Below are 14353 nucleotides of genomic sequence, written 5' to 3' on the forward strand. Positions count from 1 at the left end.
GAGCCCCACTAGAGGGGGCTAGGGACAAATAGAGAGATTGATCAATAGTAGCACTGTTTTGAGCCAGAGCAATGAAATATCCCTTTTCAAGAATTATTTTAATTTTTTGCATTTTTCCTCTATTTTTCTTATTAAGCTAGATACATGGGGATCGACTCGTTGTCCAACCCAATGGTAACTTTGGGGTGAGAATCCTTGAGTTGGTAACGATGGACCAACCTAGAAATTACCAAGGATAGGTGACTCGTTCTTGTGAGGATGGCCCAAGGTATTTGGGTCAAGACATATAATCCAATCAAGATGATTGCCAGGTGCCACCAATAACACACCTTTGCCTACACGTCTCTCCAAGCACCAGAGATAGGTGAGCAAAGTATACTGAGAGAGAGAGAGAGAGAGAGAGAGAGAAAGAAAGAAAGAAAGTTTATTAAAGTCTTCGGAAGACCGATGGGTCTATGAGACTGTGAAAATCCTGAAACAACAAGCTGTGGTAGTGGAGCTACTAAACGAGCATCCATACCAATGCAAAATGAAAAAATGCAGAATGGCAGTACTAAGTCCTAAGTACAACATAGTCATGTCTATGGTCGACTATATATCAATCTCAGCATCGTCATCAATATCATCATCATCATCGGCAACAGCAAGATATCAGGATGGATGAGGTAGTGGAGGCATGAAGTCGGCAATAGAGTGTTGTCGGCCACTCAGAGGTACGGTCCTGGCACGTCTCCTAGTCGTAGCTCTGCGTCTGACCAGGGCTACTGTGGCTCCCGTCGGTCGGGCTCCAACTCTAAACGAGGAGGGGATGTCCCCAAGCGTGATCTGTGTGTCGATCCTCTGTCTGAGCTGTCGGGTCACAGGCTCTCGGTCACAGTCATGTCGAGGCCTCATCTCGTGGGGGTCCATGTGATCTAGCTGAAAGAACTCCGTGATAGAGCTCTGAGAGGGACCAAGGAAGAAGTCTGCTCCTGTCTTCGTGATCGTAGTATCCTCTCAGAGTGTCTAAGTGCCTCATGAATGAAACCTGCCAAACACCGTTACTCTAGGTAGGAGAGGAAACGGGCCAAAATCCCATAACTATCCTGAAGAGGTAGTGGAATCGCCCTCAGATCTCATAGCACACAGGACACCTGAAGATGAAATGCTCCTCTGTCTCAACCGCCTACATGTCACACAGTGTGCATATGTGCCTCTCCCTTGGTAGTCGCTCTACTCTGCCGCTCTCGATGCGAAGTCTGTGTGAAGAGACCTGGAACTGCCCAAGAGAGATCCTCAACGAGTGGGGTAGGTGACTCTGCGTGTATCCTGGTGGGTCAATGAAACCCTTCGTTGTAATATGTAAGAAGTGATCTCTGTAGAAGCTAAGCTTCACTGGGAGTTTACTCGGTGTAGCAGTAAAAGATCCTCACAGATAACCTGGTTGACCTCGTGTGATAGGAGGGGAGAAAATGGAGCATCATGCTGTACTAGAAGGGAGGTAGTCTATCCATGTGGAGCCCCAATCGCTCAAACCATCTCTCTGTACGTGAATACCAGCACCTTTGGTCTCCTCCTGTTGCAAGTGTCATAGAAGAGGATAGAGCTATCCATGATAGCATGCTACGCCCCGAGGTATAATCCCCATATTCCCTAGCTCGGTATAGATACATGATGACCTAAAATGCAGCATCTAGCTATAAAGGGGAATGACTTACCACGGATCATTCGTGATAACATGAGAACCTGTAGCCGCTCCACACGGGCCGCCCACTCTGTATCCAACAAGCCTGGCCCCCAACAAGGGTTGCCGTACATCCCTACTGGGCGAACCAAGGAGCCAAAAAGCAACCCCTTGGTGCGTGGATCCTGAAAGTGCGAGCAAAAGCACTGCCTCTCTAGTCTGGCCAATGAAGCATACTCTCTACTCAAGTGTGCCTGCATCGCGAGTCTCATAGTGAAGTTGGGTCTGGAGAAGATAACCCCAAGATAAGTGTATGATGAAACTATCTCAACAGGTGACCCCTCAAATGTGAACTACTTCTGGCGCATGATGGCTCAAGATGTATTGAAGATCATGACCTTGGTTTTACCCAGGTGAGACTCACAAAAGGACTGTAGTGCGTCTAGGTGTCTCTAAAGCCCCTCTGCTAAAGAAGACAAGAGAGCCACGTCATCTGCATAGAGCAATATCTGGATCAACGTGTCCGCAAGAGAGCAACCTATAACCCCCTGTGTCTGCATCACTGTCTCAAGCTCATCAATGTAGAGGCCAAACAAGGTAGGCGACAAAGGACACCCTTGTTTGATCCCAATGGTGCTCATGATCTCGTCTGTCCACCCGGATCCTGCCCGAACTCTACCTAAAACTCTCTCGTAAAGTGCCATGACAGCCCAAATGATCTCCTGGTCATAACCCAAAACCTGTAGGCGCAGCATGAGACGGGCTCTCGGAACCGTGCCAAATGCCTTGTGAAAATCCACAAAGCAACAATAAACCCTCTGCTTCCGTGACCTCGCCTCCTCGATGATACATTTGAGCATGAGAATGTGGTCCATGGTTCCATGATCACGCCAGAATCCGGCTTGTCCTGCTGCTCTAAGTTCTCGACACTCTGCAAGTCTGCTAACCTCAGAGTCAAGTACTAATGCGTAAATCTTGGACATGACATGTCCAATCATAATGGTCATGGCTATCTTTGGCAGGCAGGGCCCTGATTGACCCCTTGTGGTCAATCAGGTCCTTCTTGCCACCGCTTGGTACGTGGCATCTTGCTGGTGTTTCTCGAGATCGTGTGTAGCCCAACTGAGGAGACTGGTGCGGAACTTTCTTTGGTCTGGCTCAGATGGTTCCGGCACCACCAAAGCCCGGGTCGCATGGCAGACAGTCATTCGCCCCCAAACAGAGGGCGGTCTTGGCATCATAGATCTAGAACTGCAAAGTCAGGCATTACTTGGCAAGTTAGTCATCTGCGGTCTGACCCCAGGAGGGCAGACGTGGAAGCTCTTGCTTCAGCATGGTCTCAGCTCGTGTATCCCCCAGAGAGGGGGTGATTGGCAGCCGTCTATCCGGTGGAATTTCATGTATTAAAGTCTGCTAAAGACCGATGGGTCTATGAGGCTGAAGAAAAACCTGATACAATACAATGAGCAAAAGGGTGGAGTTACTAAGCGAGCATCCTAACCCATGCTAGAAAACTATGTAGACATAGTCAGTGATATCATAGTACATGTCCACCATAAACCTATGCAACCATCCTGGCATCATCATCCTCGTGTGGAGACATAGTCTGATCCAATACAATACAATAGTCATATAGAACATCAAGATACACCCAACGGCAGACTAGGCAATGTAGGCAAGAAGCCCGTAATGGATCGCTATCTGCTATCTGGATGAGTAACCTGTAGTGCCCTCCTGGCCGCTACCCGACATCTAACGAGCGCCACTGTAACCCCAGTCGGCTGCACCCTAAGTCTGAAAATACAGGAGATGTCAATGTGTGATCTTTGTGTCTATCCGTTGTCGAGTGTGTCGCGTCTCAGTCTCAAGGTCTTTGCCTCTCCTGCTAACTGTGCCTAGGATAGCAACTTGCTCTGCCTAGAAGAACTCTTTGATCATACTTTGGGATGGACCGAGCACGGTCCCTTGCTCCTGTCTCCTCAATCTAATGAGACGATCTCTATGTCAGACTACCGTGTGCATAAAAGCTGCCAGGCATCTCTGGTCTGGGTATAGGAGGAGTCTAGAAAGGCCCTCGAATCTGCCTTTGAGAAGGCAATGGTATTGTCCACGAATCTCATAGTAGACTAGGCAACGAAAAAAAAAGTAATCCTCTGACTCCACCTCATGGTGCTCACACAATATGCAGATACGACTCTCCCTGGGTACCCCCTATATATTGTGCATGTCTGGCATTTCAAAAGTTTATGTTCGAAACCTCTAGAAAGCATTTCTAGAAACAATTCTGGTAACTTTGTGAATCAGTTTAGAGATATGGATCCATAGGAGGCGGTAAGATGAGGCTCTACTACAAGAGAACGGGTTATTGTGTTCATAAACAAATAACCAAAACCAAAATGCAGCAGCAATACATACATGTTGTCACGGGAAAGTGAAGTTCTGAACCGTGACTAACTTGAGCTTAGGGGGCTAGCCCAGGGGAAGCGACAGCGGGTACAGTCGTTTTGACTTCCCCTTTTTTTTCCATTTGCAATTTTTCAAGTTCCTTGCGGTGCATTTGTTGTTTGGAGCTTCCTCTGGGCCTTACAGGCTTAAGCAGACACTCAGTTATAGAGAGTGTGCCTGGGAGAGTGCCAGAGGGGCAGTGTATTGCATTTGGATGCCTTGAGGCTGCTTGAGCATTTTGGGAAGTGTATGGATGCCTTGTCACTAACAATTGGTTACACTATGCTTGGACACCTTTACAGTTGGTCATGGACAAATGGTGAATGCCTTAGCTTTGCCTTGGCACTTGGATACTAGTGTGTGCACTAGGATGGAATGCAGGTTATAGCCAAGGTTTGGCTTGGACAGTGGAATTGCCCGTGGGGCAGAGCATAAGGGTGAGCCCTTGTTGTATGTACAAATCTCATTCTTAAAGAAATAAACAAATACCAGAAGGGGTGCCAAGAGTTTGGGGCCAGTGTGGTGTCTTTTAGTTGGTTCAGCAAGGGCACTCTAGCCTCCATCCAATTATTTCTCAAATTGTTTCTAAGTGGTATTGTTTAAAGTTAAGTGGTTGGAAATGATGCAATGTGGCTGTGAGTAATGAATATGCAATGCAAGTTATGGTCTATTGCCCTTTAGGAAACTGAAGGCCGGTTACAATGGTTCTGTTGGCGGGACATCACCATCTTCCTACAGAGGTGAGCCCTGGGAGTGTTGGGTGAAGAAAGCCCCATTGCATTTTTATTACAGCCATATTATCAACAATCATGTCACACCGCGAGAGATCATTGACTATCTCCGAGCAAGAAGCAAGGAGGAGCACAACACCAATGAGGGTAAAGAAGAACAGAATGATGAGGGACAGCATGTTTCTCCTGAGCATGCCACTGAGGATTCGTAGGACGAGTTAGATGAGGCAAAGGAGCTTGATCCCAATGCCCTTTTTCAGTTACGAATGCAAAGTGCAGTGGGAGCCCTATCACAACTACAATAGACTTTCATGGAGATTATGCAAGCTTCTGCTCCCCCTGGAAGCAAAAAGACAGCTCAGAAGAAGCAGAAGAAACATAAGAAGACTCACAGGCATGTATCTTTCAGTGGACAGCCACAAAAGATGCCCACAGTCACCCCTGTAGTGGGTCATGCCAATAATTTTCATTCAATCAATCAAGGACAGCAAGTCCTCCCTCAGCCCATGAAGCATCCAGATATTTTGGCGGAGGATCAGTTTTTCAGGCAATGGTGGGACAGCCCACAGAAGAGCTCAGTATGTAGTTTCCAGCCAGGAATGCAGAATTTCCAGCAGCACATGGAGGGAAGAATGCCCCCGGCAAATGCCAATATGATGTATGCAAACATAGGGATGCAGCCCGGTATGCAAACAAGGATGCCTGGAATGATGAGTAGCACTTGGAGTAAGCCACAGATGCAGGGAATGGGATATGGAATGGTCAATCCCACCATGGGCACAGGCAATATGGTATAGTATATGGGATCCACGATGCCTCCACCATATTTACAGCCCCCAGTTTATGATAATCTTACTCCCAAAGGTTGAAACCTTCAATGGGATGCAAGACAGATTGAAGGCTCTGACATTTGTACAACAATTTGATGCTGCCTATTCCGGTGGTCATTTCACTGAGTCTTCCAAGGTACGAAAGGCAGCCACTTTCTTGAAGGATAATGCACTCCAATGGTGGACCAATTTGCTTTTGCAGGGTAACGCCCCTAACACTTGGGTTGAGTCTCTGCCAAGCCTGAAGGAGCTACAACCGAAGTCAGCTCAAAGCACAACAACTGAGTGGACTACACCACTCTGAGTGAAATCTGCTAGTTCACTCGCCTCCAAAAACTTGAACCACACACACATGGCAATAATGGAGCCTAGGGGCAGAGATCCTGGTACTCGATATCATTTCAGACTTGCATCACCCCAAGCTGAATCGGTTCAGCCAATCTATGCTAGACTTGGATCCTTGCCTCATGGTTCAAATCAAATACCAAAGGGCATGTACTAAATAGATTTACTGCTTGAGCCATGCCAAGCAACAAGAGCATCTCACAGAGCTCACCCTCTCCCTCACCTCCCAATCCACAACAACGCAACTTCCCTTTTTTCTCCCAAAGCTCATCCAACTCCACGTGAAGTCGAGACACCCTCCTCCTTCCAGGACCATCTTTTCACCGCCTTCCTTTTATACATGTTTTTCAATCTAGATCAACACGTGGCCAGTTTGCATGCATGGCTTATCTTCTTTTCTTTTTTTTTAAACACGTCATCCCATGCTTTTTTACCCCTCTCAAAGGTTTTCTTAAACCTTAGGTCCATTAATCCCAAACCTTAGGCTTTAAGCACATCCTTATTCACAACCTTCAAGCAAAACCTTGGGTGCTTGATTGCCGCATATGACCACACATTCATGAAGCCCACAACCCATGATATAATTGCTCACATGACTTACAAATCAGGAACCACTCATGGCAAGATAAACATAACTCAGGACAACAATGAAAGACATGTCATCCCACACCAAATGCTCTTGAGTGCCTGATGCACCCACATTGCTCTATCATCATATCCTGAGAGTCCCTGCAAAAGTATCTACAATCCTCAAGAAAATATCTACATTAATGTAGAGTCTTTATGAGAATGTCCATAACTCAAAGCCACCACCCATGAGCTATGTACATAGCTATGCACCTACCCATCTGCGTGCAACAAGTGAGAAACATATTTACAATTTTATCCACACATCTCTAGCAACCCCTTTCTTCTACTGTGACATTCATGTCCAACCGTGAGCTGAAAAGAGAGGAAAGATCCAGATTCTCTTCTTCTTCACTTTGCACTGACTTCCACCGCTTCTGCTACAACTCATTATCTTCATGATCCTCCTCTTTCACTGCTACCATCAATCGTGCAAAGTATTTCTTCAACCGGACATCATTAACTCTCTTCTTATGTTTCTTACCATCTAAATCAATCAATTGATAAGTTCCATTCTCAAATTTCTTCTCAAACCAAGTCTCCATCTTCGATTTCCTTTTTCTTAATTTTTGTATTTTCCAACTCTTGCCTTCGCATTTGCACTCGGGCATAATGCTCAAAAGCCAAATACCTGTCTAATTGCATCACCTGCAATGCCAATAATCTCTCCCTGTAATTGTCTACAGACTCGTATCCTTCTTCAACCAAAAATTTCAAAGCTGAAATTTCCACATCCAGTGGCAATATTGCTTCTTTCCCATATACCAAATGAAATGGAGAAAATTGAGTGTTGTGCTTCACCGCTATCCAGTATGCCCACAAAACTCGATTCATCTCCAAATCCCAAGTTTTTGTGTGGCTTCCCGTCATCTTAGTCATCATCAATTTGAAATCTCCATTGAAATTCTCATTCAACCCATTGCACTAAGGATAATATGGGGTGATGTATTTATGATTTATATTCAGCTTACTGCACAAGTAATCCGTTACTTCTCCTCTAAATCCAGGACCATTATCTGAAAGTAACTCCAGGGGAATCCCAAATCTGCAGCATATATGTTCATATATAAAATCAGCAACTCCTTTGCTATCTACTCTCTTTACTGCCTTCACCTCTGCCCATTTTGATAAGTACTCCACTGCAGTAAGCATATAACACTTTCCTCTGGCAGTTCTGGGTAGAGAACCAACTGCATCTATCCGCATCTCTCAAAAATATCATAAACCAGCATAATATTTATCGGCTCCATTTTAAGAATTCTTTTTCCCATCCTCTGACATTCATGGCAAGATCTACACCAATGCTGCACATCCTTATATATTGAAGGCCACACATAACCCTCCAAAAGTATTTTCTGCAGTGTAATCTTAAAAGCATAGTATCCTCCACAAGCTCCTTTATGACTGGATGACAGTATATAATATATTTCTTCTCTCCAGAGCACTCTCCTCAAAATCCGATCAGCCCCTCTCATGTAAAGCTCATCATCAATCATCATATACTGTCTGCTCTTCCGTATGAAGTGATATTTCTGACTCTTCTTAAGCTCCTGAGGTAGATGTCCAGTAAGTAAGAAATCCACTATCTGAGCCAGGAATTCTCTCCCTCTGTACAGTGGATCTTCAAGCTTTGCTATTACTGGATCTTGATCATTCATCTCCTGAGCCAATTCATGTGCCATTTGATTATCCTCCCTTCCCACATGCTGGATATTCCATGCTGTAAATTGTTGAAGCAACCTTCTTACTTTGGCTAGATACCCTCTCAACCTCAAGTTTCTTGCTTGCCAACTTCCTATGACCTGCTTTACAACTAGTAGAGAATCTCCCTTGATCATTATCTTCTGAATTTTCAGCTTAAATGCAACCAGTAACCCCTCATATAATGCTGCATACTCCGCCTCATTATTGCTTCCGGCTTCCAGATGTACTCCCTCCTTCTGTATCAGCTTGCTCTCTGAATCAGTAATCACATAGCCTCCCTTAGCTTGATGTAAACTCTTCCTGTATGAGCCATCAAAATGCAAGATAGATGCTCCTGGAATGATAGCATGCTCCTCTTTATCTATCTTCTTCTCCACTTCCTTCACCAAAATGGGACCCTCTTTGTATGTTAACAGATCTGCCAATGTCGCTCTGGAAGTGCTCTCCACCAAAAATGAGAAAGTATATTCTTGTAGCTCAACCAACCACTTCATCATGCTTCGAGAAAGTGTTGAATTATTAACAAGCTGAGGCAATAAAGGGTAGCAAGTCAAAACCACAAATGGCTTTGAGATAAAATATGCCCTGAACTTCCTGCAAGCATACACCAAGCTTGACAGCCAAGCTCTGCATCTGTATATCTTCTCTCTGCTTCTATCTTAACTCTGCTAGCATAATACACAGGCCTCATATAACGAGACTCCTCCCCTTTCTGCAATAAGATGGCTCCCACAGCATCTGGTCCGAATGAAGGGTTCACATAAAAGATCTGAGAGAAATCTGGAGCTTTCACACACTCCCAACACTTCCTTCACAATCCTCACTCCATTGAAGAGGTTCTTCTTTCATAGCTTGTTGCAAAGAATACAACAGCTGAGAGACTAAATGTATGAATCTTGTCATATACTTTACTTTCTACACAAAAGTCTACAATTGTTTAGATGTAGAGGGAGCTGGAAGTAAGATAAGGGCTTTCACCTTCTCAGAATCAGGCTCAATGCCATTTTGAGATACTATATGTCCCAATAACTTCACTTTGGAACATCCCAAATGACACTTCCATGGATTGAATTGTCCTCCTGCTTCATCCATTATGTGGAACACTTGATCCAACCTCCATGCATGCTCTCTCTTGAAACTGTACACACATATATCATCCAAAAACGCTCTCACAAATTTATCAATGAAAGGGACTAACACTTCATCAGTATTTTCCTGATACCATGCTGGTGCATTCTTCAATCCAAATGGCACTACTCTGTAACAAAAGCAACCCCAGGGTGTGATGAATGTGGTTTTGATTTGATCTTCCTTTGCAATTAAAATCTGGAAGTATCCAGAATATCCATCACACACACTGTATTTTTTCATACCCTGCCACTCTATCCAATATATCATCAATAAAAGGAAGAGAATAATGATTGCTTTTTGTCACTGCATTGAGAGGTTTGTAATCAATGCATACTCTCTATCCTCCTGTATGCTTAGGAATGATTACCACTGGACTGCCCCAATCTGAATGCTCCACTATTATATATCAGCCCAGCCTTGAGCAACTTATTCAACTCCTCTCTCAGCACAAGCAAAAGCTCTCTGTGTGTCCTCCTCAACTTCTGAAAAACAGGCCTACTGCCTTCTTTTAACTCAATGTGCATTGGCTCACATCTGAAACCCCTGATCTCTTCATGTGAGGTAATAAACAGCTTTGGATACTGATGAATGACCTTCATATAATCCTCCTCCACTTCCTCCATATTGGAATTCAGCATGGACAGCAATATCTCTTCTCTCTCATACCCTGGGCCTCCGACTCTTCTTTTTAGGAGACTGAGGGCTGAGATCAAACTCCACATGCTTCCCTTTTTTTGCACAGGGTTCATTTTCTCCTATTGCACTCCTTGTTCTCTTTGCCACTAGCATGATCTCCGGAATCATCTCCACCCTAATCAGGTTGATTGCCTTCCCTTTTCCCTTATCTTTCCATTTGACTACACCGGTAGAGGGCTGATTCAAATCCTTCACTTCCACATTAAAGTCTCCTGACCTATCATTTGTCTTCTGCATTATAGGATAAACTTCTCCACCTACTCTTGTTGGTTTATCACAGTGAGGGCTGATATGTCCCCCCTCTCCACAGTTCCAACACTTCACATTGCTCATGTATCCCCTTCCTCTACCTATTCCAGCTAAATTTCCTTCACTCCCAGCCTGTACATCTCTCCTGTTATTTTGGACACTTCGGCCTCTTCCTCTTCTTGCAGTTTCCATCCAATTCAGGCTGAGTGAATTCATAAGCTCTACAGCATCATGCAAGTCCTTCTTCAGGGAGTCATCCTGCATAGGAATAGACAATGGCTCTCTCTCTGCATAAGCCTTTATTACTCTTGGACTTCCAATCAGATTCTTAGGCTCTTCTTACATGCCAAACTGCCTCAATCTCTGGACTTTCCATTCCTTCTCTCTGGCCACTCTGACACCATCCTCAAAACTATCCAGATTCTTCAGCTCCACTTTTAATCTAAGTGTAGGCTTTAGGCCAGCTATGAAACGATCACGCTTGATCATTTGAGGCGGTACCTCTGGAACAAGAGCTTAACACCATAAACTCCATAATCTCCCAAACTGAATTAGATATTGATGCTCTTCCTCCTACCTCACTTTACACGGCTCTTTCCAAACTTCATTAGAGCTCCTGGCTTGTGCAAACCGTGCAAGGAAAGCTGCTCTCACCACTGTATACTCCGGATTTTGCTGTTGAGGATGAGCAGTCCTGAAGGTAGCAACTTGAGTCTGCATCCATGCTTTTGCATCTCCCTGCAAGCAATAATTCATGATCTGAAACAAAATCTCAGGGGTTGGCCTATCTTTCATAAGTGCTGTAAATTCCATCTTTTCCAAGAACCTTGCATGAGAGCATAGCCTGTAGTAGCATTCTCAATCAGCTAAGATATGTTGGAGTTGTCTTGGTGAAATAGTCACGAAGCTCCTTTGGTAGCCCACAACAATACTTTTCTACCTACTCAGACAGTGATACCATCCTATACGAACTAACTCACAATAAGGCCTCCAAGAACTTTTTGTTATACTTTTTAAGATTCTTACAGTTTGCGGCATCCAGCTTATGCCATCTGTTATTGTATCCACTTCAAAAGTGATGGTGAGCCAAGCAGATGAGAAAAGAGTGTACTAGTCACTCCACACGGATGATCCATTGATATATCGATCGACTCACGCGCTCTCCTAGACCATATCACCATTGCTAATGGTTTATGTTTATATCAACATACTTGATAGTTTGCCATGCGGACATGAAGTTATGAGATTCACAAAGTTTCTAGAAACAATTCTAGTAACTTTGTGAATCAATTTAGAGATATGGATCCATGAAAGGGGGTAAGATGAGGCTCCACTACAAGAGAAAGGGTTATTGTGTTCATAAACAAATAACCAAAACCAAAATGCAGCAGCAATACATACCTGTTGTCACGGGAAAGTGAAGTTCTGAACCGTGACTAACTTGAGCTTAGGGGGCTAGCCCAGGGGAAGCGACAGTTCTCAGAAGTCCCTCAGTGCACACACTAGGCCGACAGTTCCCAGAAGTCCCTCAGTGCACACACTAGGCCTACTTGCTAGGGGCAAGGCAAGGTTTAGAGGGGCCTTAAAGTTAGGCCCAATAAAACCAATGTTTCATTGGTTAGGAACTTAAGTGTGACGGGTAAACCAAAGTTTCATTGGTTTGTGTGGGTTAGAGCATTAATGAGGGGGCCATGTGGCAGCCCCTCATGCACACCTACCCTCTTCCTCTCCTTCCAAGGCTGATGTACGGTTTTCTTTTGACGTTGATTTGGTTTTTGCTCATTTGCACGCATCCCGAGGTAAAGGGGCATGTTTTACAAGACGCCGTACGAATCCGTATGGACGGACAGGTATTCCAAGGCTTGACTCCTTGCCTTTTTTACCTGCACGCATCTCGAGGCAGTCCGTGCAGCTGTACGGACTGCAGGAACTGCATGCATACCTGTTGTACAGGCCTTTCAACACTGCTGAACGAATGACTCCATGCTGGCTGTACGGGTCTTTTATTGATGCTGCTGAACGGGATGTTTGGGCACTCTTTCCAAGGCTTGTACGGTGGTGTTTGCTTCTCACACTTCGAGATTATGGCTGCTGGTTGAGCTTGTTTTCTCCTGCCTGGAGGTCTTCTGCACACTTGAGCTTCTTCATCCCTTTCTTCTGAGCTTCCAGTCTTCTCATTCTCTCTCTTTCTCCCTCTACCCCGTGGTTGGAAGTCACCTGCACTCTGCTGGGGGCCTGGACAGAGGAAAGGTGCGAGAGCAAAGCTTGCCCCTATTCCACGGACAGCGGGTACAGTCGTTTTGACTTCCCCTTTGTTTTCCATTTGCAATTTTTCAAGTTCCTTGTGGTGCATTTGTTGTTTGGAGCTTCCTCTGGCCTTACAGGCTTAAGCAGACGCTCAGTTATAGAGAGTGTGCCTGGGAGAGTGCCAGAGGGGCAGTGTATTGCATTTGGATGCCTTGAGGCTGCTTGAGCATTTTGGGAAGTGTATGGATGCCTTGTCACTAACAATTGGTTACACTATGCTTGGACACCTTTACAGTTGGTCATGGACAAATAGTGAATGCCTTAGCTTTGCCTTGGCACTTGGATACTAGTGTGTGCACTAGGATGGAATGCAGGTTATAGCCAAGGTTTGGCTTGGACAGTGGAATTGCCCGTGGGGCAGAGCATAAGGGTGAGCCCTTGTTGTATGTACAAATCTCATTCTTAAAGAAATAAACAAATACCGGAAGGGGCGCCAAGAGTTTGGGGCCAGTGTGGTGTCTTGTACTTGGTTTCATTGAGCAAGGGCACTCTAGCCTCCATCCAATTATTTCTCAAATTGTTTCTAAGTGGTATTGTTTAAAGTTAAGTGGTTGGAAATGATGCAATGTGGCTGTGAGTTATGAATATGTAATGCAAGTTATGGTCTACTGCCCTTTAGGAAACTGAAGGCCGGTTACACCTCTAGTCCTCAAAAAGTAGTATTATTAATGTTCAGCAGAGATTCATAGGACGGGGCAATCTAAGGTCCTACTTTAAGACAGGGTCGTTATGGTCATGGACAAATTACAAAACCAATATCAATAGGCAATTCAAAACTGCAATTCCAGATTTAAATTTGTTTATTATTACAAGTCTAAAATCTAAAAGCCTCGAATGATATTATTTTCAAATATTGGCTTGGTATTAAAGCAAACTTTACAAATTTGCATACAAGAGATTTTCTAATCCTTTGAAATAGCTGCTTCTTTTTTTGGTCTTCAAGTGCAACAAGAAAAAAATGACAAGTAAAAATGGAAGCTTATGTGCACAAAGACAAAACCAATGAAATGTAGTTCAAACTATTAGGCACACCTAAAACACGTGACTCATTAACACCATTGAAGATAGATGCACTTACGCGTATAAAAAGACATTAAGAAAAGATAAGCAGCGTTGTGTTGCTGACACAAAAGGGTCTGTTGCTGCATCCTGTGGTCCCATTTCATCGAAGGAAAGCCCATGAACATCCAAAAAATACAAAGGTGTGAAAAGTAGTCCCAAGGCCACGGGGGCCACAAACACCCCTATTAAAAAGTGGCCAATTGGCATCTGCATATCAACAAAACATGTAAACAATATCATTGCGAACTCTCAGAACCATAATTCAACACAGATAATCACGAGAGAGAATTTTAACTAGCGAGCTACATCATATTTGAAACAACCTTGCTTGTCACTTCAAACTAGCATCACAAAAGTATCCAAGAAATAAGCTTCAAAGTTTTATGCAAACATCTGCTTATTGTTTTTATGTCAGAATTCCCGAGATGGATACACTCAATTATGACCAAGGCTTTGGAGATCCAGATGTACAAAGGCTATAGACAGCACCTAGGTCCACCTAGATCATATCATGTCTAGCAATTGGACAGACCTTGTACATACCTTGACGGCCATTTGGTCGA

General features: G+C 44.3%; 1 protein-coding gene across 3 annotated transcripts in view; it reads right to left on the reverse strand.

Annotated features, from left to right (window-relative positions):
- Positions 1 to 14353, reverse strand: part of LOC147893899 (uncharacterized) — an 86613-nt gene that overhangs the window by 30732 nt on the left and 41528 nt on the right. For all 3 annotated transcript variants that reach the window (XM_087385920.1, XM_087385919.1, XM_087385921.1), the window contains exon 3: positions 13807 to 13997. In XM_087385920.1, coding sequence (XP_087242046.1) covers positions 13807 to 13997 — 191 coding nt within the window. The remainder of the gene's footprint in view (positions 1 to 13806; positions 13998 to 14353) is intronic.

This window comes from Dipteris shenzhenensis, chromosome 15, assembly GCF_047967505.1.
Source record: "Dipteris shenzhenensis isolate YYH24624 ecotype China chromosome 15, Dip_SZ_1.0, whole genome shotgun sequence".
Lineage (NCBI taxonomy): Eukaryota > Viridiplantae > Streptophyta > Polypodiopsida > Gleicheniales > Dipteridaceae > Dipteris > Dipteris shenzhenensis.